The following is a 26,073-nucleotide window of genomic DNA, read 5'->3' on the forward strand; positions in this document are numbered from 1 at the left end:
TGCCTGCACAGCAGAGCAGAGAATTATTGCCATGAAATGCTACCAAGTGGGGAAGGTGAGCAGTGCAATGAGGAACATCTGCACCTGCAGGTTATTCTGCTTCCTTTCTGACTTAAACCAGTGCAGCCAAATTCCCAGTTCTGAACTTGCTGTTCTGCCTGTTCAAATTAGTAACCACAGTTGACTTGAGACAGAGCTCCTTTATGTTTCTTTATCAACTGCTTTTGAAAATTGCTCACATCCCCTCTCTGCCTGTCTTGGGATTTGATCTATTTTGGTGGAATTTCTAGTGACATTTGCTTTTGTCTGGTTATTTCAGATACAACAGCAACGGTCAGATTTTAACAATATTGGGTCCCAGCTGGGCTATTGATTAGGAGACAGACAACCTGCACAAACAACTTGTCCATTTATCTTCCTAAACTTTGTCCCATGAGTGGTTTTATTTACTTGAAGTCAAGGATATTTAGTCCATGTAGTGTCACAAAGCCTGTGCCAGTGATTTGTAACCCAATTCCTCGAGCCAAGGAGCTTTTCTGCTGCGAGATTTTAGGCACTGAGAGTTTGACCCACCTGGTGTAGGTGGATTCTGGCAGAGGACTTTTCAGTGACAGATATTTTTTGCAAAAAGCATCTTTTTGAGGTATTATCTCTGTCTCAGGAATAAGCTATAACCACAGGAGTAATCAGCAATGCTGTTAACAAGCAGCAGAGCTTGTTATGCCTTTTCTCCATGACTCAACAGCTTGTCTGGACCAGAATTAAAGGGCTGGAAACAGAAAGATATCCTGGGAGTGGATAAAGAGTCATTAATGGACATCTCTGCAGTGAGGGAGGGCCAGGTGGGGCTGTTGTGGGGGTGTTTTTCTTAGGTCTGTACATGAATCTTGCATCTCATCTGCATCTCTGCCTGTCTGCCTCTACACCAGTGAATTTCCTTGAGTCATCTTTCTTGATAAATGTCTGGAGAAAGTTCTCCAAAAGGGAGGTGTTACAAGCTATGTGGATTAGCTCACTGGGGAATGAGATGGAAATCAGCCCTGGAAATGCTGGGGAAATGGGGATTATATATGAATGTAATCATATGTATCATCCTACCAGCCAGCTGCAGATAAAATACCCTCATCCTCTGTGGCTGGGAAGCTGATCTGGACAAAGGGAGCATTAGGGAAGCAGGAGAAAGAAGATGTAGGGAAAACCAGAACAATGGAGGTAACTGAGGTTGTTCTAGTCAGTTTTGTTCCATTCATGCCCAAAGGAGCTGTACTGGAGGGAAAGCATCAAACACCATGGTAAGGATTCAATCTCTCCTGCACAAGTGAAACAGAAAAGATCAACATCCATATCTGCTGTCTTTGATGCCTTTGGGGTCTCTGAGCTTAGTTTTGCACTACTGGAAGCTGAAAACCATTTATTTAGCTCTGGATCTCTTCCAAGACGTTTTAGGGCTCTTGTTGTGTCCCACTCTTGCTTCCTCACTCTTTTTCTGATGTCAGCTTGTTCACTCAAGTCCCGAGAATCAATTCTGAGCTGGGAGCTTTACAAATGCCAGCAGTCTGGCTGCATGCATTTTCCTGAAGTCTTTCATATGCTAAAACCTCTCTTTGTGTTCCATGGGTTTGAAATAGCACAATTATTCATTATTCTACAGTTATAGTCTGGTTCATGTCCCAGTTTTATTCCAGTTTCTGATCATTAAATCTTATGGAGGGATAGCATCCTCCTAAACAACGTCTAAGATGGAATAACCTGCCTGAGAAAGAGCAGTAGATGTTGTTTCCTAATTTCTCCCCTTAGACTTCAAAAGGAGGCCTTTCAGAAGCAAAAACAAGAATTTATTTGAACTTTAACCTGGAAAACTACTTATGCAACATGTGCAGAAATGTAGTTACCAGTGTATAAAAAATGCTGTGCCATTGACAAAGCAGAGGATGCCAGGGACCTGCCCTATCCCAGCTCCTCCCCAGACACCAGTAACACCTCTGTAAATGGTTTCAGCTGTCACTCCTCATCTTGTCCCTCCAAACCCTGTGATCCCGCAGCGGCACTGCCTCCTCAAGGACACAGCCACATCCTTAGCACTCCTAATCACACCTGGTACTTCTGATGTGCAAATGCAGCTCTTTCCTCCTCCCACTCCTGCATGGCAGGGCCATTCTGCCTGGGCTTTCATGTCCTGCTCTGCTGGAGTGGAAGTTCCACGCTCCCCTTGAGACACTGCCCTTCACACAGTGTGCACTGCCCATGACTCTGAGCAGAAAAAGTGAAAATTGGAGATGATCCCTTTGCTGTCAACAAAGGACAGCCTGTGCCCATCCCTACTGAATTTCCCAATATGTCACTTTGAGCATTTGGCTCTTATTCTGTCCTTAAAGCTTTGTCAATTCTCCTGGTGCCTCGCAGTCCCTGCTGCTCTCAGGGGCCCAGCAGCAGCTCTGGCTGTCCAGCCACCCTGGCTTGCCTTTGGTTTTGGCTCCCGTGTTTGCTGGGAGATGTGAGCAGACACTCGAGCTGCTGCTGACTCCATCCCAGCTGGAAACTGCTGGTTTTACTGCTAAAAATGTGCATGCACAGCCAAGCCTCCCACCTGCTCTGCTGCTGGTGGCTCCCATGTGCTCAGGAGGAGGAGGAGGAGGAGGGGGAGGCAGAGCGAGCTCTGAGCAGCTGCTGCAGGCACAGCTGTGATAGACACCCTGACCCAGCAGTGCCCGGGGTCAGAAATCTTCCACTTTCATCATCCTTTTGCCAGAGCACTCAGAGTGTGCTGGGGAGTGTGGCAAGCACATTTCTCTCTCAAGATTCTTCATAGAGGTGCACAGAGAGAAATGAAAGAGAAAACAAATTCTATTTCTGCTCCTTGTTTTTCCTATGTGGAATGTGTTTGGAGAATTGTTTAGCTGGGGTGAGTGCTTGGTTGGATTCTGGTGAGGATTGTTTGAGCCTGGTGGCCAATCCAACCCACCTGGAGCTGGACTCTCGAGAGGGTCACAAGTTGTGTTAGAGTTAGAGTCAGAGAAAGTAGTATGTAGTGTGGGAATCCAGGGCTTCCCTCTGGCTGCCCTGGCAGGTCTGGGACCCCCCTGGACAGAGCTCCCAGAGACACTGTCTTTGATCCCTGTCCATGGAAAAGAGTTTTCAATCTTACAGCATGAATTGCAAGCTCTGAGTGTTTGATATAAATAATAATTAGTGTGGCATGGGTGCAAAAGTAAAATTTTAGGATTCTAGATTAGGGGTCCAAAGGGGACAAGATGGAGGAAATTGGGTGTGCCTTGTCCTTTTTCTCCTTCTTCATGCCCTCCATGTTTCACTGTGGTGTTGGCATTTTTCTGTTGGTTCAGGCTGGGGACACACTGTCCAACGTAGGTGACAGATATTGGCACGTTCTTGTAAATCCAGCCCAGGGAGTTTCTGGTATTTAATGTTTGTCACATCCCACTGAGGGCAGAGCCCCACACGCTGCCCTGCAGGACAGAGCTGCGGTAGGGCAGCAGAACATGTTAGAGATAAACTGAATAAACAACCTTGAAACCAGCACAGACCAATTATGGCTTCTTTGGCAATGGGGCAGAAAGACAGAGACTTTTTACAATCTTGGGATCATCAATACCACAGATTCCAACATGTAGTTTGAGTATCCTCCTTTTATATAGTATATTAATGTATTTTAGCATAGTTATAATAAAGAAATAATTCAGCCTTCTGAATTGAGTCAGACATCGTGATTTCTTCCCATTGGGTTCGCCTGCGTTCCCAATGGGGGAGGGCTCGCCCTGTGCCCCGCGGGGTTGTGGCACCGAGGGCCCCAAGCACCAGGCCTTGAAGATGTTCGACTGCTTGTTTTCCACTCACGGACTGTGAAAAGGGATAAATTAGCATCTCCAGAGGCTGGGTCTCTCCTCACTCCGGCTCCCTCAGGCTCCCTGCCTGCCTCGCTCCCGCCGTGCCAGCACAGCTCTGTGGAGCTGGCCCAAGCCAGGCTCCTCTGCTTTCCGTGCCAGCCCAACAGGTTTTAAGCACTCGGCTGAATCTGTGAACACGGAGGTCACTTGTAGTTCCTTAGATGAGGCCTCACAGGCTGATCACTGCAATGATTTCCAACCTGTGCTGTTGGGCTGAGTGCAGTAACTTGTATTTCAGAGAAGTCTCTGAACCCCATTGTTCTGGTTCTGAGCAGTGCCAGGCCACCACGCAGCGGTGGCACATGTCCCACCTGGACTCTCACCTGGCTCTGGCTCCTGCCAGCACCCTCTGTGCTGCTCCCCAGGCAGCTCCTGCCTCTCCTGGAGTGTATTCCCCTAAATTCAGGGCAGGGTAAACTTCCCATTTCCCAGAGAGTCTCCTGAGTGCTGATCCCAGCTGGGTGTGGAGGAGGCACTGGGCAAAGCTCAGATCCCAGAGCCACAGCCTGGTCTTTGAGTTGTGCTCTCATGGAAGGTCCTGAGGCAGCTTTTAAAGGATTTTTAGACCACATCTGACTCTGCCTGCACACACTGGTAAAATGTTCAGGAGACCTTCTGCCTCAGAGCTCAGAAGGAAGAAGGGAGACACTGGGCTATGGGCTGCTCCCAGCTGGCACCCAGCATTGAGGATGGGAACAGTGAGCCAGACCAAACTGAGCTAGGCAGACTGAAAGACACAAAATTTCACCTCAACATGAGGAAAAACTGCTTTACACTGAGGGTGGCAGAACACTGAGGCTGCCTGGGAGATCATGGAGTCTCTCTGTGACCTAAATAACCTGCTCTAGGTGACCTCGGGACATTTCTTTATTATCCTGACATCATCCTGGATTTCTGTCTGGCTTCCCCATGTCTTCGGTACCTTCCCCACCTACATTAATGGTTTTAGCTCAGGGTGACCCTCTGCAGAAGCCATAACTTGGATCCAGGAGATTTCCTCTGAAAGTACCCTAAAGTGTTGACAATGTGATCCCAGTCTTAACCCCGAATCCTCCCTCCATTTGCCTGATCCTCATTCAGCCCCACACTCCACGGTTCCTGGAGGGCACTGGCCAAAGTAAAATCTATATAAAATCTGCTGTGCTAATGATCACTGTTGGTCCCAAGCAGTCGTTTAAACCTTTCCAGATTCTCTGCCTTTACCAGCTGAACACAGACCACATCCTGCACAGGTATCCCAAATTTGGAACTTTATTTATAAAATGACTCATACAGGGGCATGGTCCTGAAAGACTTCAGCCTGACAGGGCAAAATCACTGGGCAGGGCACAGTGAGACTGCTGAGGGTGATTGGAGCTATTGCCAGGGGCTCATTTGTGGATGCAGAACCCCTTTCTGTGCTGCTGTAGGGACAAGCTCGTGTTCTTACTCTGCTGAGTATATGCCAATGAATGCCACCATGCTATGTACAGACTTTGATAAGAACTTTTCCCCTAAATTAGATGGAGGAGATGAAAATGGCTTGGCAGAACAATGTGACCTCGGCAAGGATTCCCCAAGAGCTCGGGAGCAGCTCAAGTGTGGACACGCAGTGAATTATTCAAAGGGCTGCCTCCATTTCTCTGTTCTCTCCTTCCAGGTGAACTAGAATCCATACAGTGGGATAGTGGGACAATAATTTCTTCCCTTTGGTGCTATATTTAGATCATTCCTGCCAGCCACGGTGGGAGAAAGAGCCCTACAGTTCCCAGCAAACACACAATGATGAACATCCAGAGGAAGATCCTGTCGATGACCATTGCAACGTACTTCCAGTCTTCCTTCACCTGGAACACAGAGGGGAGAGGCCAATTACTGACATTTACTGGAGATTAAGATTTATGAAAACTCTTAGAGCTTTACTCCAAAGTAGGATATTTTAATATAATTCTAGAGATTGGAGGGGGAGGTCTCACTCACACTTTGTGGTCCTATAAAATGGCAAAGGTTTATTCATCAATCACCTGAGGGATCCCCAGACTGCAGGGGTGTGCATGTGAAGTCACAAATCCTTATGGATAGCACACCTCTGTGGATGATTAAGGCCATCTGCACACTCACTCTCCCATTTTTCATCATCAGCAGCTGTAACTGGATGTGTAAATGAGGCTGTGATTCAAGCTGGGGCAGTGGGGGGGATAAGAAATTACTTGTTTCCCCATGCTCATAAAAAGATTTGCTTACAGAGTAACAAAGCCAAACTCTTCCTGTGAAGGGATTTACAGCTTTGGGTGAATAAGCAGTGAAAGTGAGCCAGCAAATAAAAGTACCCTCACCCTCCTTTATCCCCTTTTTTGCCTTGCTCTGGGAGGATTTTCCAGCAATTCCTCTCTGGGGAGTTCTAGTACCATGAGGCAGAAATCGTAAATGACTGCTTCATTAAGAAACCATATATATATGAAAACCTCTTTTATTACATTGCTCTTAGTAATTTCTTTCTCAGGAAGAGGCCTGATCAGGTGGTAAAGTTCTATTTGATATGACTGTACCCATTATGATTTCCTACAATTTCCCACTTGGTGATTAATAGACCCGAGGGCTGAAATTTGTCACGCTGCCTTGCTCTTTGGGGAAAACATCTCAGCAGGAGCCCACTCAAGCCTCCCCAGTGGCTGTGAGTGGTGAAAGGAGACAGGGACAGTGAAGCTGCCAAAAATGCATTTTGGTAAAGAAAGCAATCCAGCTGTCAGTGAAATGCCATTTGCAGCAGAGGATGTTTCCACAGGTACAGTGGTGCTGAGCTCCCTGGCTCAGTGAGCAGCTTTGTGAGCTGGGAAATGAGGCACACACTGGAGACCATATTATATTTTCTCTGAACAAAGCATTTTCAATTTCAGGAATACCTGAATGTTGTCAAAAGTGTAAGAATGGGTTCAATGTTTTCATTAAATGGATAGATTTATTCCTTTTAAAACCAGCATTGAGTTAAGCCAGCCTTTACTACAGAATAGGCAGAGAAAACAACCATGTTCATCCTGCATCTTGTCACCTTCCTGGGAAAAATCATGATATTTTATGATTGTTCAGCCCTCTGCACAACCATCTGTAATTAGGATAAGTAAAAAAAAAATACTGAACCTTGAAATCAGAAGGAATTCTCTCATCCCAAGATTGTATCATTTCCTTGGGTTGTGAAGTATAATTTATTCAAATTTATAAAAGCATGTAGTGACAGGACAAGGGAGAATGACTTTAAACTGAAATGTAGTATTTTAGATTAGAAATTAGGAAGAAATCCTTTCCTGTGGGGGTGCTGAGACCCTGGCACCGCTGCCCAGAGAAGCTGTGGCTGCCCCATCCCTGGAAAGTTCAAGGGCAGGTTGGATGGGGCTCTGCTCATGGCAGGTGGAATGAGATGAGCTTCAAGATCCCCTCCAACCCAAACCATTCCGTGACTCTACAGCTCTGTGATAAGAGCTCAGTGGATAATTCCCTTTTGCTGCTGTTATTTTCTGACCTATTCATCATTTGCTGAGAGTTGGAGTCTCTATGCTTAAAATTCCTCATGAGAAAGGCATCTAAGCAAGCCCTGGATGATTGTTTTTATGGGATTAATGTCTTATGATGTAACCAATGTGTAAAGCAAATCTGAAATTTCCCATCTGATGTTCAGCTGGAAAGCTGCATTGAGTAAATAATGTCTCATTCTGGTGTAATAACTTTCTTTGAATATTTATGCTAGTAAATATAAGTGCTAGATCACACAAAGAAAAGAAATTTAATGAGTTTCTCTCTGAGCAAAGAAGAGAAGAGTGGGGGATGAACAACTTGAACAGGAATTTGCTTTTTAATGTAATGGTGTATGCAGAAATACCGAGCCCATCCTGAAAATGATGGCTGGGAGTGCATCAGATGTTTTTAAAATCAATATCCAGCATCAGACTGAGACCACAGAGGGTGAAATTGGAAATTATGGGGAGATAATTAAAAAAAAGAAAAAGGATGAGGGAGAGAAAATGATCTGGATTTTTTGTTTTTTGTTCTGCCACCATTGCAGCATTTCCTCGTGGTCCAGCAGCCCATGTGGATCTACAGACGTCTCTCTGACATCCATGCAGCAGCCAACATCTGCCACCACAACCCCTGACCTCTATTTTGATTAGTTTCCAAGAAGCTCACTCAAAAATATTTTCGGGAAACAATCAGGGGAAGAACCAGCTGATTCCTCCACTCCCAAACTCCTGAAAAGTGGGAATCTGCAGCTCTGCCCTGGTCCAGCTCCTTGTGGGTCTGAGCCTCAGGATGTGAGTGGAGGATTGAGGTGCCTTGGTGACATCTGATGCCCAGGACCCAGAGTCTGCAATACAGATTAGAGCAGTCCCAGGCGGTTTTATTGTACTTTGTTAAAAATAACCCTGTGAGATTATCCTGTTTCCTGCCCCTCAGCTTTATTCCTTCCCATTTTATTTTTAAATGGCTTCATATCAGAGCATTCTGGAGATGCACACAGCCATGGACAGAACAACCTCCCAGATGGTGCTGGTGCTGTCTGGTTGTTTTGGCTGATGTGTGACATGGAACTTGTTTTGCCTCTCAGTCTGTAATTAATTTCTAATGGCATTTCCATCTTATGCTGGGACAATTCTGCCGTGTGTTTTCCCCAGCGCCCCATTGTGCCTGTATTGTTTGCAGATATCCTTCTGTAACAAACAACTGCCTCTTGCATTTCCCATTTTCTCTTTGCTGGAGCACTTAATTAAATGAGCTATTTACTTTTAATTTAGAAGCACTGCCCCTGTGGCAATGGAGCTTTAGAGAAAAAATAAAGAAACAGGAACTTAAAAGAAGCTCTGTTCTTCTTCTGGGAAGGTGAATGTCTCTGGAAATATTGCCCACAAGACTGCGAGATGTGTCTCAGTAGCTGCATCAGAGGGGCCTGCTGATAGATTTATTGAAGACTTCCATGAAGAAATGCCACAATTTGATTTTAAGATGAAAGCAAATTTCTGAGTACTGATTTTTTCCCCCAATAAATTCTCATTTCATTAGATCAGTTCTACTCCTCACTGTATATTTCAGTTCCAGAAGACAGTTTTCCTGCTTCTTTTTCATTTCTACTGGAGAAAAAAAATGTGCTTTCCTACTTTGTGTTACTTGGGTCCAGAGAGAGAAAATAGTGCAGCCCCACAATGGAGTCAGAATTATCCCCTCTATCCGAAAACTCAAGCTCTGCCTTCTGTGCCAAGCACAGCTGCTGTGGAACAGTGGAGAAAGGTCACCCCGAGTCCCAGGGGAGCCCACAAAGCTGCCCACAGCTCATTGCTGGATCTTTTCCTGCTGCCTTTCCTCACAGCCTGGGCTGCAGGAGCTTGGGTCAGAGACCAAAGGCTCAAAGCTTCTCCTTTTCTTCTGCTTTTGATGTTTAGTGCTGTAAATAGCTTTCTCCTCAGGATGATCACTTAATTTTAAGAGGGAAGAGCAGCAGAAGGTGTCAGAATAAAATGTGTGGCTTTTGAAGACTGCTTCATTAAAAAAATTAAGAGGAAGGAACCCAAAATATTAATTGAGCCCATTCTTGTTAACACCAACCAACTCAGCAGGCAGAATCATTTGAAATGGGAAGTATTATTGGTGTAATATTTTTTTTATTTGCACCATGGGGAAAAAATTGAGCTAAACTCAACTGACATCCAAGGCTTTACTTGTGATTGTTGCCAGAGGGAGAGAGCAGACTTTAATTCCTGCACTCCTAATGTGCTTCTGAAGTGCTTTTCCCTGGCAAGGAGTTTTGGACTGGCAACTAATGAAGATGAGGATTCACAACCCATCTCTGCCACAGATTGGTTCTGTGACCTTGAATAGAAAGTTTGTGTTTTGGCTGTAACTCAACATAAGGAGTTCCTTCCTCAAAGGGATGCTGTGAAGTGAAATCCATTGAAGAGCAGAGGCCCTTAACTATGATACCAGAATATAGAAATGGACAGTAGTATTTAAGCTTTTCTTGCTAGTGCTCAGTGCTGTAAAAAATGTGAATAAAAGACACTCTATATGTGCAGGAAATCTTGTATAAACACCCTATGACTTGCACTGATTCTAAATCTTAAGAAATTTAAACTGTAGACAAAGCTAAAAAGCAGCTTTTGCATATGGATCTGCCCAGAAAAAGGTAGATAAGACTTTTCTTTAATAAGATGACTAACTTCAGGTTATCTTGTGCCTCCTTTCATTATGACCATAATTACTAGCACACAATATCTGTCCTGCAGGAAAGAGCTGTGAAAGGATGTGGCATTTGTTATCAGTGCATCATTGTCTCCATGAAAAGAAATCCTTTCAGCCTCTATTCCCTTTATTTGTAGCCATATTTACCCCCACAGAATAAGCAGGAAATTTGTTCCCCCACCTCCCTGCACAGAGCCAGCTGCTCCAGTGGACGTCCACAAATGGGGAATCGCATCACGATACGTGAGCAGAGCTGAACAGACTTACCAGTACCCCCAGAGCTTCCCACAGCCTGCTTGGGCAATTTGCTTTCCTGGGCTCCACAGTCACTGTCAGTGATTAATAAAAAGCAGGGAGTGTGAAGTCCCCATTTGTCAGAGGTTTAAATAAGGAATAAGTCTCTGTTTCTTTGAGATGGCTGTGTTTTGGGTCTCTCACAAACCAAACTGCTTCTTTGCTGCCTAACAGCAACTTCACTCCTATTTTCTGCTGGGGAATCCATTGTTCTAGAGCAGCCCTGAGCCATGACCTGGTTGTGCTTTTCCCTTGGCCATCATTCCAAGACCCCAAGGACATCTCCAGCTGTGCCTACAGTGGCCAAAACCCCCACTAGAGGTATGGCTGAGTCTGCCTCAACACGTACACCCTCTGCACAGCTCAAGGCTTGCTGCAGCTCCCTTAACAGCTCATTTCTGACTTCCTGAAGGAGAGCAGGCTCTGCTGGAATACTCACCGAGAAATCCGCGTCCTCCGCCCGCAGGTGGTCTGCGATGTAGTGAACCCCTTCCACTGCCAGCTTCAGGGCTGGGGACATCAGCACGAGGTGCTGCTCTTTGGCGCCGTGGCTCTTGCTCCCCTGGGCTGCCGTGCCAGCCACCACGCCCCTTTTGCACTTACACTTGCACTGAGGGGGCTTGTGCTGGGGCTGCTCCCCGTTGAGGTGGCACCTCTGGGAGGCTGGAGAGCCACTGGAGTGGCCATTGGTCTGGGAAGAGTCCTCTTGCAGGTAGCAGTACTGGATGCTCCTGGACCTGCAGCGGATTGTCCCCTCCTCTGCCTTGCCGGGGCTGTACATCTGCTGGACACTCAGTGACCTGCCTTTCAAAACAGAGGTGGCCTGGGTGTCGCTCAGGGGGTGGCAGGAGGGCTGTGGAGAGGAGCAGGTCACCTGTATGGGCTCTGTGTGCAGCACAGAGTACTGCCCAGAGGGGGACTTGCAGATGGGCTGAGGCTTGGCCGGCTGCTCGAGGTGGGCACAGAAGGAGGAGGTGGGTGACGGCTCGTTGCTCTGGGGGCTGGGGGAGGATGAGGTAGTGAAGTTGGGTTCCACGTCCATCTCAGACCAAAGCCTCGGTGCGTTGGTTATTTTGTGCATGGACTCAATGAGCTTCTTGCAATTGTCCTTCACTGTGGAGGGACGTTTCATGAAAAGGATCCGTGGGACTACGTCAAGGAAGACCCTCCTCACCCAGTCCGGCATGGTGTGGGTGCGGGGCGAGCGGTGGTGCACGTTGAGCACGAAGACAGTGATGATGATAGACAAGGTAACGAATATCATGGTGAAGAGCAGGTACTCCCCAATCAGAGGGATGACCAAGGAGGTGGAGGGGATGATCTCCGTGATGAGCAGCAGGAACACAGTGAGGGACAGCAGCACAGAGATGCACAGGGTTATCTTCTCTCCACACTCAGAGGGCAGGTAAAAGACCAGGACCGTCAGGCAGGAGATCAGCAGGCAGGGGATGATCAGGTTGATGGTGTAGAACAGCGGCAGCCTCCGGATAATGAAGGAATAAGTTATATCAGGGTAGATCTCTGTGCAGCACTCGTATTTCTTGCTGTTGTAATTGCCCACAGCGTTGATGATGACCCACTCCCCACTCTCCCAGTAGTCCAGCTGGTCCACGTGGCTGTGCATGCTCACCAAGTCTATCTTGGCTTTGTCATAGGTCCAGGAGCCAAACTTCATTGTGCAGTTTTGCTGGTCAAAGGGGAAGAAGGTGACATCGATGCTGCAGGAGCTTTTATAAATAGCAGGGGGCATCCATTTAATTCTCCCATCGTAGAAGAGGTGAGCCTTGGTCAGGTGGGTGACTGCAAAGTCACCATCAGCACTGGGGACAGATGGAAGACAAAAAAAGGCTCAGACTTCTCTAGGACATGTCAACTCTGTTAAGGAAATAGGATATTTAGTGCCTGGCTTCCAAATTACCTGAGAGATGCAAGAGGCACATCATGTCCAAACATTGGATCCATCTACCCTGTCCAGTGCATTTTAAGCTCTTGGCTTACACAAGTCCTGGAATTCATGCACATGTCAGCCTTCCCCTGCCATAAGTCAGTTCCTTGATGTGATTGTACACAGGTTTTCCCCAGAGTTTCCCAGATGTGCTCTGGAATGGGTTGGGTTTCTTTTAGAAGAGGGAGGAAGTAGTATCAGATAGTGTGTCTGTGGGCTCGGCAGAATTATTTGTGACAGCTGCTAAAAATGAAAGAGAGCTGGGTAATCACCCAGTCTTTTATGTGAAAAACAGCAAGAACATCCTATTAGTAGGAATAATGAACATTAATCTTTTGATTTCCCAGTTAGGAAGAGAATTGGCTTTTGTGGTGTCTTCTCACAGGAACCCTCAGCTGGGGGTTATCAGATAAATATATAACAGCTCAGGAATTTGTATTGGAATTGTATGAATAAATTGTATTTTCCAGACTTTTGGAGGAAGAACCCGAGTTACAAACAGCAGCACTGCCAGACAAAGGACAGGCTGTGCAAGGGAAGAGAGCTTCTGCTAAAAACTTGAGATGAATTATTCAGGCTGATACGAACATAAAGCTCTCTACTCCTGCCCGTGCTTCTGGCTGGAGCCAGCCCAGCCTGCAGTTGCCAAAATCCCTGGGCCCTGCTCTGCTGCTTCAGTGCCCAGATGTGCCCTGACAGCAGCCATGCAGTGACAGGGGACACTCCTCTCCTCCTCCCTACCAGCAGCAAGATCATCAACACACGGGTGATCCAGCAGGGCTCCTCAAGCTGCAGAAGGCACAGGAACTTTCTGAATTAATTTCTTTAGGAGACCATTCATTTATAAGCAAAATTAAAAAAAAAAAAAAAAAGACTTTTTGATAGTTTCATAGAATCACAGAATTATTTTGGTTGGAAAGGACCTTAAAGACAATCTGATTTCAACTCCCTGCCATGGAGGTTTATTTTGTCCCCCCTTCCACTAGACCAGGTTGCACCAATCCCCATCCAATCTGGCCAGGAGCAATTCCAGAGATGAGACAGCCACAGCTTCTCTGGGCAGCCTGTGTCACAACTCACGTCACACATTTCCACTTGTGAAACATCCTAAAAATGAGACTGGTGTAGTATTGGGAAATAGTGGCAGGATCTGGCACTTGCTGAGCTGCCTTGGCTAATGTGGTTTCTGGGCAGAGATGGAAACGTCCCCAGGCCTCAGGATCACAACCCAGATGTCCTTGAGACAATTTTCTAGGTTGCTTGAATTAATGGAAAAATAAACTCAGAATTCTTGTGTGGTGGAGAACCAGGTTTTACTAAACTCTTCTTTGCTCTTTTTGTTATTTGGGGCAGATTTTGGACAAATAAAAAGAACACAAAATATTTAAAACACTAAAAAAAGAGTGGAAGCTACATACAAGACTTTCACTGAGGGATTAAGACAAAATCAGCACAGAGATCTACTCTGAAGCAAACAAACCTGGGCCATTGTACAATCCATCCAGCTCCTGTCCTAACTCTTCTTTCTTAAATCTAATTTACACTCCAGAACATGTGATTTGGCTGAAAACCACCTTTTTTTTTTATATCTGGGTTTTGCCAGGAGCATAGTAAAGCCAGATTGAGATATGAAACATGCACAGCAAGTGACAGTCCAGTGCTTTCTGTCCTTGCTGGTTTTCTTTTTAAATCTCAGTAGGAATATGGAATCTGATTCTGCATTTAATGATATCTCTGAGGCATCATTAAATCACTCATTAATGGAGTAATATCTTTAATTGGATCTTATTAGAGAAAAGGGATTATGAGCATCCACTATGAGTGTTTCCCTTCTTAGGTAGAGCAATGTGCAAGTGGCCTGATAAACAACACAGATGTGAATTTTTCTTTTGAAAACTCTTGGGAAAAAACACACCTAACTCTTTCTAAAATTGCATCCAGGAATGATAATAATTCATGTAACTCTGTTTCACTCCCAGAAATGCCTTCCCTGGCAATTTTGCAGTTTTTGTGTGATCCCCACACTCCTCTTCTACAAGTGTAGATGGAACCATTGTGATGCTGCAGATCTTGTGTATCATTTGTTTCTGTAAATTATCTGCTTTTTAATGAGGAATATATTTTTTTACTATTTTTTAATTGCTCGCCTAACAAACCCAACTTCATCCTGGGTCCTCTTTGGCCCACATGTTTTTACAAATAATACTGGCACTGCTTCCAGGCTGGATTTTGCCTGCAGTGCCATGGCAGGAGTGAAACCAGCTGCAGAACATCTCCTTGGATTTAGTCAGTTATTGACTCTGAGGAGCCATAAAACACCCTGGGATGCTCCAGCCTCTCCAACCTACCAGGACTATGAAGGAACTCCTGACTTTACTGAGTGTGTTTGGATTTCTCATTGCAGTTCAATGCAGAGGAATTTGTAAGCAGGGTAAATCAGCCATGCTGTGTACATAGAATGCATCCCAGCCAGTCACATCATGCAAAGGCAGTATTCCCACTTGTCTCACCCTTCTTGAATCCATGTATTTTTGCCTCCTTCCCCAAGATTTCCACCCACACTGGACCTTCAAGCTTATGTTTAGTGGATTGGAAGCTGTGCCTGCTGGCAGCCTGCCCATGAAGGAGAGCCTGAAGAGATTCTCCCTCCCCTCCTGCAGGAGACTTTGATTCTGCTCCTCTCCACATGAGAGAGGGAGCAAACAAGGTCACCTGGCTGTTGAGTGCTTTCCAAAGTCTTTTTCCAATCTCCAAGTGATGGAGGTGAGATAACCAACTGCTCAGTCTGCAGTTGGGAGACTGGGGAAGCCCTGTGTTCTGGACAGCTTTGACGTGGGAAAACCCATTCCTGTTCCCACAGCCCTGAGTGCACCAGGTGAACACTGAGACAGGAAGGTGGGAGACCTGATGAAGTGGGACAGAGCAAATCTGCAGACATTCCTTCAGAGCAGTAGCACGTTGTCATCTCACTCAGTGGAGATCACTCTGTTGTGACAGTTGTCATGAAAATCCATTTGGAAGAAGGCGTGAGTGCAAGGAAAACATCACAAGAGCTGAAGAATTCAGACAGTCAAGCTCTCCTGGTTACTCTGACCTGACAGCTTTAAAAATATGTCAGTAATAAAGAACTGGAGCTCTTATATTTTTAAGTCAAACACAGCAGTGCACACCAAGAAAGAGAGAAGACAATTACTTATTTTTTTAAAAAAATAAAAAAACTGCTGTGTCCTGCAGCCTTTGATTTCTCATTTTGAGAATAAAGGCTGCTCTAGTAAATCTCCTAAGTTTATAAGGGTTTAAGGATGGCATTGCTTTACTGACATCTACCAGCTATGTTCTACTAAAAAGCTCTGCTGACGGAGAATTTTTATTTTCTTTTTCTACTTTCTATTTTCCTGCAGTTGGGAGATACAGCATCTCACAAAATTAAGTGTTTTCAGAGTGCATGTAAATGAGGCACATATTTATTTTAATTTCTGATGACTCAATTTAAATCCAAACAGACCTTTAAAAGCGTGAAAATTTTCTATACACATATATGGATAGAGTAGAATGTCCTCACTTAAAGCATTTTTCATCAAAGAGCAGTAACAAAGCAAAAAATGGTAGTATTAGAAGCCTGCACCTTTTTGGTACATATTATAGAGCTGCTTCTGGAATGTTCAGATTAAAATTTTTTTCAAAGGGAAACCACAAAATATTTACTGGAAAATATATACTGTTTTGTGCTACCAAATAACTCAAATGCACTGCTTGGAAGGCACCTCTGGAATTGCCTCCTGCCCAAAACTCCCTGCTCAAAGCAGGTCAGCTACAAGAGGATCAGGACCTCACCTAGCTGGGTTCTAAATATCTCCAGGATCTTGGCAGCTTGGTAACAAAACTTCCTGGGTGCCCAGGGGAGATGTGTGGGCCCTGATGGGACTTCCCTCAGCCACATCCCAGCTTTTGCTGGGTTTAGGTGTTTAGAAACCAGCAGTAATTAATGATATTTTGATTGTTGCTCAGCAAAAGAGGCACCATCCTCAGCAAAGGCTGTGCTAGAATGAGCACAGGTGTTGCAGGAGGCTCTGGCTCTGCTGGATTGGTGCATTTTGCTCCAATTCTCCCCTTTGCCAAGGATCCTTGCCAGCACTTTGAAGGCAGAGCTCCTGCTCTGTCTTAGAATGGTAAGAGCATCCCTTGGGCGTGAACAGAGCAGCAGCCCAGGAGAGGGATCCCTCTGCAGATTTCCTTCCATCAGCTCCTGCATTGCTGGGTAGAGCTTGGCAGCAAACCTCAAAGCATCTGAAGATGTCCCTCTCCAGAAAAACAACCACTGAGCCTGCCAGAAGAATCAGGAGAACTGAAGGGTGAATCAGTGATTTTTTTTTTTTTTTCTTGGCCTATTATAAATAAAGCTGGTGCAGAATAAGGAGGTCTGTGCCAATGCACATAAAGAAAAATGTCAAGTATGTTTCCAATTTTAAAGGTTACGCTGGGGCATCTTTTGGTATTTCTCCTCCAAAGAGCTTTGAGATGAGTCACGAAACCAGTGTTACTCCATAAATCTAACTGGTTGCAAACATAACAGTGTAGTTCACGAGAACAAGGTGCTGAGTACTTTTCAAAAAAACTCTTTGCTTTTCCATGATTTTAAAAAGCTGACTAACAGACATATTCTTTTCCAGTCTAATAATCCCTTTGTGTACATTTTATCACTGGATGAATTCCTCAAGATATTTCCTGTGCCTAATTACAGGCATTTGTATTTAATTTTCCTTCACATCTGATCTTGTCTTTTTTGTTTCTTTGGTTTTTTTGGGTTTGTTCGGGTTTTTTTTGTTGGTAACTGTGGATTCTAAGGCAGGGATTACTTTCTGGAACAGTTAATCCCAGAAAAAACCAAGAAAAGAGAAACTTCTGAATTCTCAATATTCCCAGTAGCTTCTTCCCAGGTTTTACAATCACCAGGCTGGAGAAGACAAATGCTGTGATAATACCATGACCATCCAGCTGAAAACCAGCATCAGGCTTAAGGATGTGGGCTTGGATTGCCCTGGACTGCCTTCAACAGCTGGAGCACCTGGATGCAAACCTGTGCTTCCAGGGATTTCTCCTCTGGAGGTCCTATGTTGAACAAGTGACTCAACACAGTGGTGGAGAAGCAAGAAAAAAAAAAACAAACAAAAAAAAACCCAAAAAAACCCCACTACAAACAAAAAATGCAACCCCCAAGAGCTCATTCCTTCATTAGAGAAAAGAATACAATTCACTTTTTTGTACTTCAAATATACAAAGAAAAAGTAAAATGTTCTTCAAAGCCATTCATTAATGGAAAAACAAATCAGTGCAGAGGATTAGATAATTCATTTAGAAATGATTTGGTGGTGCCTGAAGAGCCTTTACAACCTCAGATAAGGAACAGCCTGTTTTTTTGGCAAAGAGGACGCTTTGTCACTTCACTATGAGGAACTCATATTCCTCTGCTGTACATATGTTATGTCACATCCAGTAGAAACTATTTGCAGAGTCTTGGAACTTATCTCATCATGCCTGAAAATTCAGCAGCATATTAATTTCCCTGTAGGATATTAATTTCTTTTCAGATTCCTTATGAATGTTGACAACTACATTTAGTCTCTAGGCCAAACCAGCTGAATTTACTGATTTAATTTGGGTCTCGAGAGTGGGTAAATTGAATGTTTTTTACAATAATGAGCCAAGATATGAGAGTAACCTCACAACAAAGGTTTCGGTTTCCTCAAAGATGCAATTCTGCAATCAATTGAAATTTTACCATTTTTGTAATATATAACCCAAGATTAAAACAGAAGAGGTATTTGTATAATCTTTCCTAAAGGAGTGCATCCAATAGAAATACCATATTTTAATAATGTTGTAAGCAATAATTAGCTCACACTAAACAGGCTGAAGACAGCAAAAGGTCAGTGTGGCCTCTCGCTCTCTTCCACCAAGGTTTTTTTGCACATTTTTTGCTCTCAGAGACCCAGAATCATGTGCAGCCATGTTAAACTCCCTCTAAACTATACATATACATGTGTAAAATATGAGATGGCCTCCTTGTTAGCATCACCATGGCTAATCACTATCATTTCCAGCTGAGATGCCCACCAGGAGAAGGCCTGGCTGGGAATGCAGTTGGTGAAATCCTGTGCCAAAGAGCCTCACCTTGGTGTCCCCTCGCTCTGAAGGTTTTGCCTTGCATTTGCCCTGCAGTCCCTAAAATATGTGAAACCTGATGAAGATATTGGCTGCAGCTCCAGATGTGTTTGGCAGGAAGTTAGGTGGGAGAGAGAAGTACATGTCAGGGCAGAAAACATTTTGTATAAGAACAAAGGGAAATACAGCAGTGAAGACGTGGATTCATGGAAACCCACTAGTGTCTGGTGCCTAGCTCACATCCATGTTTAACCCGTGGATAATTAAATTAAAAATGCATGATAGGCTCATGACAACCAACAGATGAATGCATGATTATTAATGCTAGGTATGGATCAAGGGAGGGAAGCAGCTTGGATGTGGGGAGCTGAGGCATGAGCTCTCCCTGTGTCAGCAGGTGCCAGGACAGCCAGATTTGCTACTGCAAGTCAGAGCAGTAAGGTGGGCAGGACTGAAACTCTCACTGCCCAGAAGAGGTTGGGAAGGACATTCTGGAGTAGCTGCTGTGGCCAGGAGATCAGACCCCTGGAGTCCCCGTAGAGACTCAAGTGACAGCAACAGTGAGCTACAACAACGGGGCAGAGAGGCAGGAGCCAAAGGCTGCCAGCTCAAGGTCGGGGTGTCCTGGACATCTGGAGGATGTCTTCAGCATGAATCCCCAAAATGTCCAGAGATATAAAGGATACCAAGGTCTCCTGGAGTCTTCCTCATCCCTGGAAATGGTCAAGGCAAGGCTGAGCAGAGCTTTGAGCATCCTGGTCTAGTGGAAGGTGTCCCTGCCACTGGGATAAGATCATGTTTTAGATTTTGTCCATCCCAAACCATTCTGTCATTCTGTGATTCCTTTTTTCCTGGCCATCCTCATCAACTGTGCTGAGCCAAGGGAGAGGAAGCAGAGGTGACATATCAGGTTCTTCTGTGCCAGCAGCTCCAGCAAAAGGATGGTTTGACGCACAAAGGCCATGCAGGGATTGTGCCACATCATTTCTTTTGGCATCATGGTCCACCACAACAACCACCAGAAGCTCCAAAAATAATAACCCTTGCCATTGTTGTTAATTAAACAATGAGAATGACAAGGACATTATTTTTTCTTTCCAGTGGAAGCTGTGAACACCTTTCTTGGCTGCCAAGTGAGGCACTTTTGATGCAATACTCATGCTCAGAGTGTGTCCCTGGAGGGCAGGAAGGTCCAAGTGCCTCTGAATGAATCATTTCCATTGGGCTAATCTCTGAAAGGTGCTCAGTGAGGATGCAGTGATTTCCGAGAGGTTTGCAATCACTCCACACCACTGAGGATCCAGAATGAGCTAATGGGAAAGATAACAGCCCCTGCAGTCTCCAAAGCTCACAATCCCCTCGGCAGATTCCAGCTTTAGCCATTTATTTTGGTTTTTAAACAAAAGCAAAATCATATCAAGCTAGAACCAGGCGACTGTTTATTAAAACCAAGCCTGGCTGCTGCTGTGAGGGTTTCTCTGCGTGTCAGCCACAGGCAAGGATGCTTTTCTTTGATGCCTGCAGCAAGTGTTTTCTCTGGGGCCTGTGCTCGGGTGGGGGACTGGGATATCTGACATCCTGGGAGACTGGAGAGCTGTGGTGGGGCTCCAGGGAGAAAACAGCCTTGGCACTTGGGCAGCATTTCTAAGAACATCAACAGGCTCCAAAGGAAAGAAAGAAAACCACAACCTGCTCCCTGGGAAGTGTCCATACAAGGGACAGCTTCCAAGTATCTGCAGTGAGGAACAAATACCTATTTAGAAATCAATTCAGAATGGTATTTAGCTGACCTGAATCCCCTGTTTGTAGATGCACAAGCCTGACACGTTTCAGCATATTTTCCTTATTTAAGCCCATCATCAGTAATTGGCTTTTCCAGTTGATGGTGATGAATTAGGGGAGAGCTCCTGGGTGAAATGAAATTGAAGAGGACTGAAAGCTCAAATCCAGCTTAATTGTGCATCTGATATGTGAAGAGAAAACAATACCTGGCATCCCCCAAAAAACTGGCTGCCCAGAGGAAGGATCATTAGGAGAGCAAAGCCCTTGTGATGAATGTCAGTCATATAATTTAAAGCACGTTATAGAATCTACATGAACTCCAACCACAGAGAACAAAATAAAGTGGAATTACTGCAGGAAATATTTTAGGCTCATGAACAGAGGAAAATGTGCAAGGATGGGTTTGCCCTCTGGTCACAGTGCTCACACTCACTTGTTGTACAGGACAATGTCTGGCCTCCAGATGAGCTCCGAGGGGATTCGGATGGAGGTGACATTTTCATATTCCTGGGGGTCCCAGCGCAGCTTGTAGTCATGCCACTCCTGCCAAAAATGAGGTGGTTACAAAGCTGGGAGAGTTCAGGAGAAAAAACAAAAATAAACATGGAAAACCACATATTTGGGGGCACCCACCTGTTTCACCCACACATTTGTGGTCATCATTTGATTTTTCTCATCCTGAAATGGAAGATCAGATATTGGTTAGAGGAGCAGATTAAATGGCCCAAAGAACCCTCTTAATTTCCCTTAATTGTATTTAATTTATGTAATTACAAATCACCTCTGCAATAAATGTAATTTTGTCTTGGAAATCAAAAGCAGATGTTTCTGTCATTTGACATGGGACAGGGCACAGCTGTCTGATACCACTGAACAGCTGAGCCTGCACCTAAGCAATCCTGTGAGCAGATGGACTGGAATTTATTGGGATTTTACTCAGTGCTGATGGATTCAGCCTGGGATGATGATACCAGGTAGAGGAAAAAGCTCCCCAGACTGCCTTTGACCTGAGCACTGAAGGAGGGGAGTGATGGATATAGAAATCCTGACTCACACACGTGTGGTGGATTCCAGCTTCATCTGCAAGGGTGTTCTCCTGTGAAATATTATCCATGGACACAGCTCTGGAAACAAAAAGCTCAGCAGCATTTCTCCTTCTACCAAATACATGAGCTTGTGGTGCTATGGATTGGGTTTTCTGAGTAATTCCTCTGCTGACATGGAATTCTTGGGTAGCCTGGTGCATTTCCATCAACGGATAGACTTTCTATGCAGAAATAGTAGACTGTATATACATATTTAAATAATGTCAGGCATTTATAATGCTGGCAGCACTGCAGTAGAGTTAATTACTGTTTGCTGCTTGCCTTTTGTGCCCTCTGTAAGTAACTCAGATGAATGATGTGGGCAGAACCCAGTGCTGGTCTGACTGAAGTGTCCCACCAGAGCTCAGGGTTTATTTGTGTGGGGTTTTTATCTCTTGCCTTGGCTGGCACCAAACTCAGCTGAGTTGGCAGGGCTCAGCTGACAGCAAACTGCTCATCATTAACCTTGTCTTGTGGCAGTTCAGGATTGATTGTGAACATTAAAACTCAGGATGTTTGGGGGGAGCTCTGCCTCCTCCTCCCTGAGCCTCCTCATTGCTGTTGTGGCACCAGGTGTAAAACCTGAGCAGAGATTCTCTGCTCTGGGGTTAGGGACCAGAAGCACATGGAGGAAGGAGGAACACAAAAACAATTCAATGATAAACAAAGGGAGAGAAAACATCCAGCTGCTTCTTTGCTGATGGAAGATGAAGACTGCCATGACCTGGACCACTCCTTGAGAACCTACTTCTCTTACCACTGTGCAATTCAAGCACCTGAGGTCTCCACCACAGCCCCTCCACCACACCACCAGCATCCCAGTGTAGCTGGTGCTGCTTTTTCCTGGAATTCTCCTCCCTGGAACCACCCTTGGTGGAAGCTCCTGCACAGCTCCAGTCCCACGGAATTATCTGGGAGGAGTTTGGAATGTGACAATGGCCAAGCTCCTCCTCAGCTGGGTGCAGCAGTGACCCCACAGCCATGGGGGTGTTGCACTGCCTGACCACTTCTCTCAAGGTGAGCACAGCAGTGAGGTCCTGCAGACACACAGGCACAGGAGTCCAAATGCGTCTCTCAGTGGCTGCTCCTGGACATGTATTTGACCTCTCCCCCCTTATTCCTGGTCTTAGAAAACCCTCCAGGGTAAGGTAAGAACATGCAGGAATGTAGAGTTCCCCATTGATTTCTCTTCCCCTGCCCCCAGCTTTTGTCAGCAGGAGCTGGGGTTTGAATACAGCTCTGATTTCCCTTTCAGACTCCTTGTCGTTGGGAGCTGAGCATTGTGTCTAACAATTGCAGCAGGGTTTGCACCAAAACTGTCACTGTGGGGAAGGGGGAGAGAGCTGAAGAGCCACAGTGGTGGCAGGAGTGTCACCAGTCACAGACTGGGGCAGCAGGGCTGAGAGCTCTCCTCCAGCCGTGCCCACAGGTCCCAGCACAGCTCTGCCTGTGAGCTGCACTCCTAACCACTGACATGGTTTTAAGATTAATTTTTCTTAAGTAAGCTGGGAAAGCTCTGTGGAGCAGGTGTATCGATTCCCCGTCTTCCACAATTCTGCAGCTTCATAATGGAGAGTCTTTCTCATGCCTCCACAGTCACTAATGTCTTATCTTTAGTCTTATCAATTATTCAGATGAGAACCATGCATCTTCAACATTAGCAACTGCAAACAGCCCTGGATCCCTCAGGCTGACATAAGAGTGAGGAGGGGAGGGGGAGACCATTGCTGTGCTGCAAAGCTGGAAGTGGATGGCTTCTCCAGCAACTGGTGTCTTGGATTCCTCACCTCCTGAACCATCTCAGCTGCTTCCTTTTAATCTCAAAAATCTGATTTCAAAATATAAAACTGTGGAGAGTCATCTGCTAGGATTGTCCCACACCAGTAATGTCTTTAGGTTGCATTATTCTTTCCATTTTCACAGGAACCACAGAATGGTTTGTATTAGAAGAGGCTTCAAAGCTCATCCAGTCCCAACCCTCTCCAATACCTTCCACTAAAACAGGCTGATCAAAGCTTCATCCAGCCTGGCCTTGAACACTTTCAGGGCTGGGGCATCACCACTCCTTTCATTCTGCCACATAACTGCAGTAAAAAAATGACAGGGAGTCCCCTCTTCTGAAAAATAAGGGGTTTGGACAAGATGGTCTTTAAAGGTCCCTTCCAACCCCAACCATTTCATGAAAGCTGGCCCAATATCTGCTCAAAGTATGTGCAGCTGCACACACACTGTCATGGGAGTGCCACATGCAAATTGGGACAGGAAGGAGAGAAATGCAGGAGCAAGATCTGCACAAACTCTAAAGCCTGTGAGTGTGTCTGGCATCTGCAGCCCTGCAGGGACCTCCTTTGTCCAACACTTGACCCCAACACACTGTGCCAGAATAATCCCATAAATACTGTTTCAGTGCAATCTTGTACAGGGCATATGCAGTTTGCATGTGTGACTTCTGTCTGAATAAACACTCAGAATTTTCTTGTTAATATCTGCCAGATTAGCTAAAAACCCTCAAAACTTTCATTTGCAGAAGCCTCTTCAGGCAATCTCTCTTCCCAGGGTGTGCAAAGCACTGTCCCTATTAGCTTGTGTAAATTAGCGTTAATGATCGTGGCTCAAATTCCAAATTAGGTATTTGATTTATTATTTTGCCAGAATTCTAAATGCCAGAGAAGCACAGCTCCGGTCCCAGGGCTCCACTGCCCTGCTGTGATCAGTCCCATGGGTTTTGACAGGGAATTTGGGATTTTGCCTGTAGTAAATGAAGAGTAAAGGATCCACTTTGATGGCCAGCTACTCTCAGGAGTCCCCGCCGTGTTCCACCAGGTCTGTGTGCATGATTGCTGTTCTCTGCTGAGGGCAGAGCCTGCCCAACCCAAACCAGTGAAACCCACACACCAGGAGCCTCTCCCAGGGCCCAGCCTGGTTAATTTTGGCCTTTTTTTGCACAAAGAGGCTGCACGTACCACATCAATGAGCTGGGCGATGGACAGGCCGAAGCGCACGAGGACCACGTCCGAGATGTTGGCCACGGGACGGGACCACTTGTTATAACCAGAGAAGAGTTTCTTCAGGAGCCTCTCCTCAGCGTGGGCTCGGGTCTCCACGTGGCCAAAGGCTGTGGGGAAGGAATGAAACACTTGTAGATCCAAGGGCTGGCACACCACAGCTTGGGGATGCACAGGAGGGTGATGCTACTCAGGTGATTTATCTCCCCTCTATCCCCAACATTGCCAGGCATTCCTCGCTCTATTCACCCACTATTACAGAGCAGGGTTGGTCTGAAGGAAGTGGCAGCCCCAGTGATACCTATAGAAAACACTTCATGAGCCATTCTTCCCTGAATCTGGTCTAATTTTTATGGCCACTTTGTGGCAAGTTGGAGTCTGCAAGCAGGAAAGAAGGATGCTAGAAGGGCAAGCCAAAAATGAAAAAGCAACCTCCAGCGAGAGCTAGGGATTGTGGATCAGATTTACATATTAAAAAACTGGCATTTCTGATAGCAGAAAAAAGCAGATTGAAATTCAACTCTTTAACCTGCTTAGTGGATATTTCACAAAAACAACGGGAGAAGGAAGAGGATGGAGAAGGTGGAGAGCACAAGCTGGATAACAAGATCCCAGTTTTGCTCGGGCATAACTTTAAAAGTTGGAGGCTGCAAGGAGCAGCCCTGACCCCGCACGTAGGCTCTGGGAGCTGTCAGAGGTGCCTGGTTGCTGTTAAAAATTAAAGCCACGTTTCATCCAGAGGCTGTCGGAGGAGCTGTGCTCCTGTGCCGGCGGTACCAGACAGAGGGGAGAGGGAGCCGGGGGCTGTCCCCACGTCCCTCGTGGAATATGGCTTCTACTTAGTCTTTAGCTGCCCTGGATTATACAAAGGGAAGCATTAGCTGAGCGCTGGCTGCGCTCTCCCCAGCCGGAGCTGTAGCCCCGAGACACATTAACACACTTTACCCAGGGAAGAAAAGAAGCAGGATGCTGAGCCCCCGTCTGGATTCTCCCTCCTGTCCCCTTCCCACAGTGGCTTTAACCCTTTCTCCATCAAATCAGACAGGGAGCAGAAGATAAAGGCAAAGCGCTGCTCAGCAGAGGCTGATGCTCGGGGGACCAGAAATGCTGGGGTAGAAGAGTGGAGGAGTCAGGGAAATTCCCTGCTGCTTTCTGCAGCGTGTCTTTGAGAGGGATAAGGGAGGAAAGAGCCAAAGGGCAGAGCAACGGGAGAAGAGCTTTCTCAAACTTACCGGGGAAAATGCTGGCACACAGCAGGAGGAGGAGGTTTCCCTTAGGCACGGGAAATCCCATCGTGGAGCAGAGCTTCAGTGTGCAGAGTCTCCCGTCGGGGCAACTTTTCTGCTCTGAGTCTCTGGATCCTCCAGGTTCATTCCCCCGAACTCCTTTCGCTCTCTCCCTCTGGGAAGGGGATGCTTTGCTTTTGCAAAAGGGATGCAAAGCTGGTGCTTTGGTTCTGTTTCGTTTGTTTTTTGTTGTTTTTTTTTTTTTTTTTTTCCTTCTCTCTTCCGAGCGATCTCCAGCTCTTCCTCCTTGAAGGATGCTGCTTGCCGGGACGTGCTGCTCGTTTACTCACAGGTGATGTGCCAGGGCTGCGGGGAGCTGCTGCGAGAGCCCGGGGTGCCCAGCCCTCCTGGGCTCTCCTGCTGCTCCTTCCCTTCCCTTCTCTTCCCTGCTGGTTTGTTTGCTGCTGCTGC

The 26,073-nt window shown here is 45.9% G+C and overlaps 1 protein-coding gene across 1 annotated transcript; it reads right to left on the bottom strand.

Annotated features, from left to right (window-relative positions):
• Nucleotides 1–5,137: 5,137 nt before the first annotated feature.
• CHRNA4 (cholinergic receptor nicotinic alpha 4 subunit) lies at nt 5,138–25,867 on the bottom strand. The gene is made up of 6 exons (XM_021527264.2): nt 25,609–25,867; nt 24,335–24,486; nt 20,920–20,964; nt 20,720–20,829; nt 10,837–12,217; nt 5,138–5,728 (listed from the first exon to the last, which is right to left on the bottom strand). Exons 1-6 carry the CDS (start codon nt 25,667–25,669, stop codon nt 5,603–5,605), a joined length of 1,875 nt encoding a protein of 624 aa, XP_021382939.1. The 5' UTR covers nt 25,670–25,867; the 3' UTR covers nt 5,138–5,602.
• Nucleotides 25,868–26,073: the final 206 nt, after the last annotated feature.

This window comes from Lonchura striata, chromosome 17 (assembly GCF_046129695.1).
Source record: "Lonchura striata isolate bLonStr1 chromosome 17, bLonStr1.mat, whole genome shotgun sequence".
Classification (NCBI taxonomy): domain Eukaryota; kingdom Metazoa; phylum Chordata; class Aves; order Passeriformes; family Estrildidae; genus Lonchura; species Lonchura striata.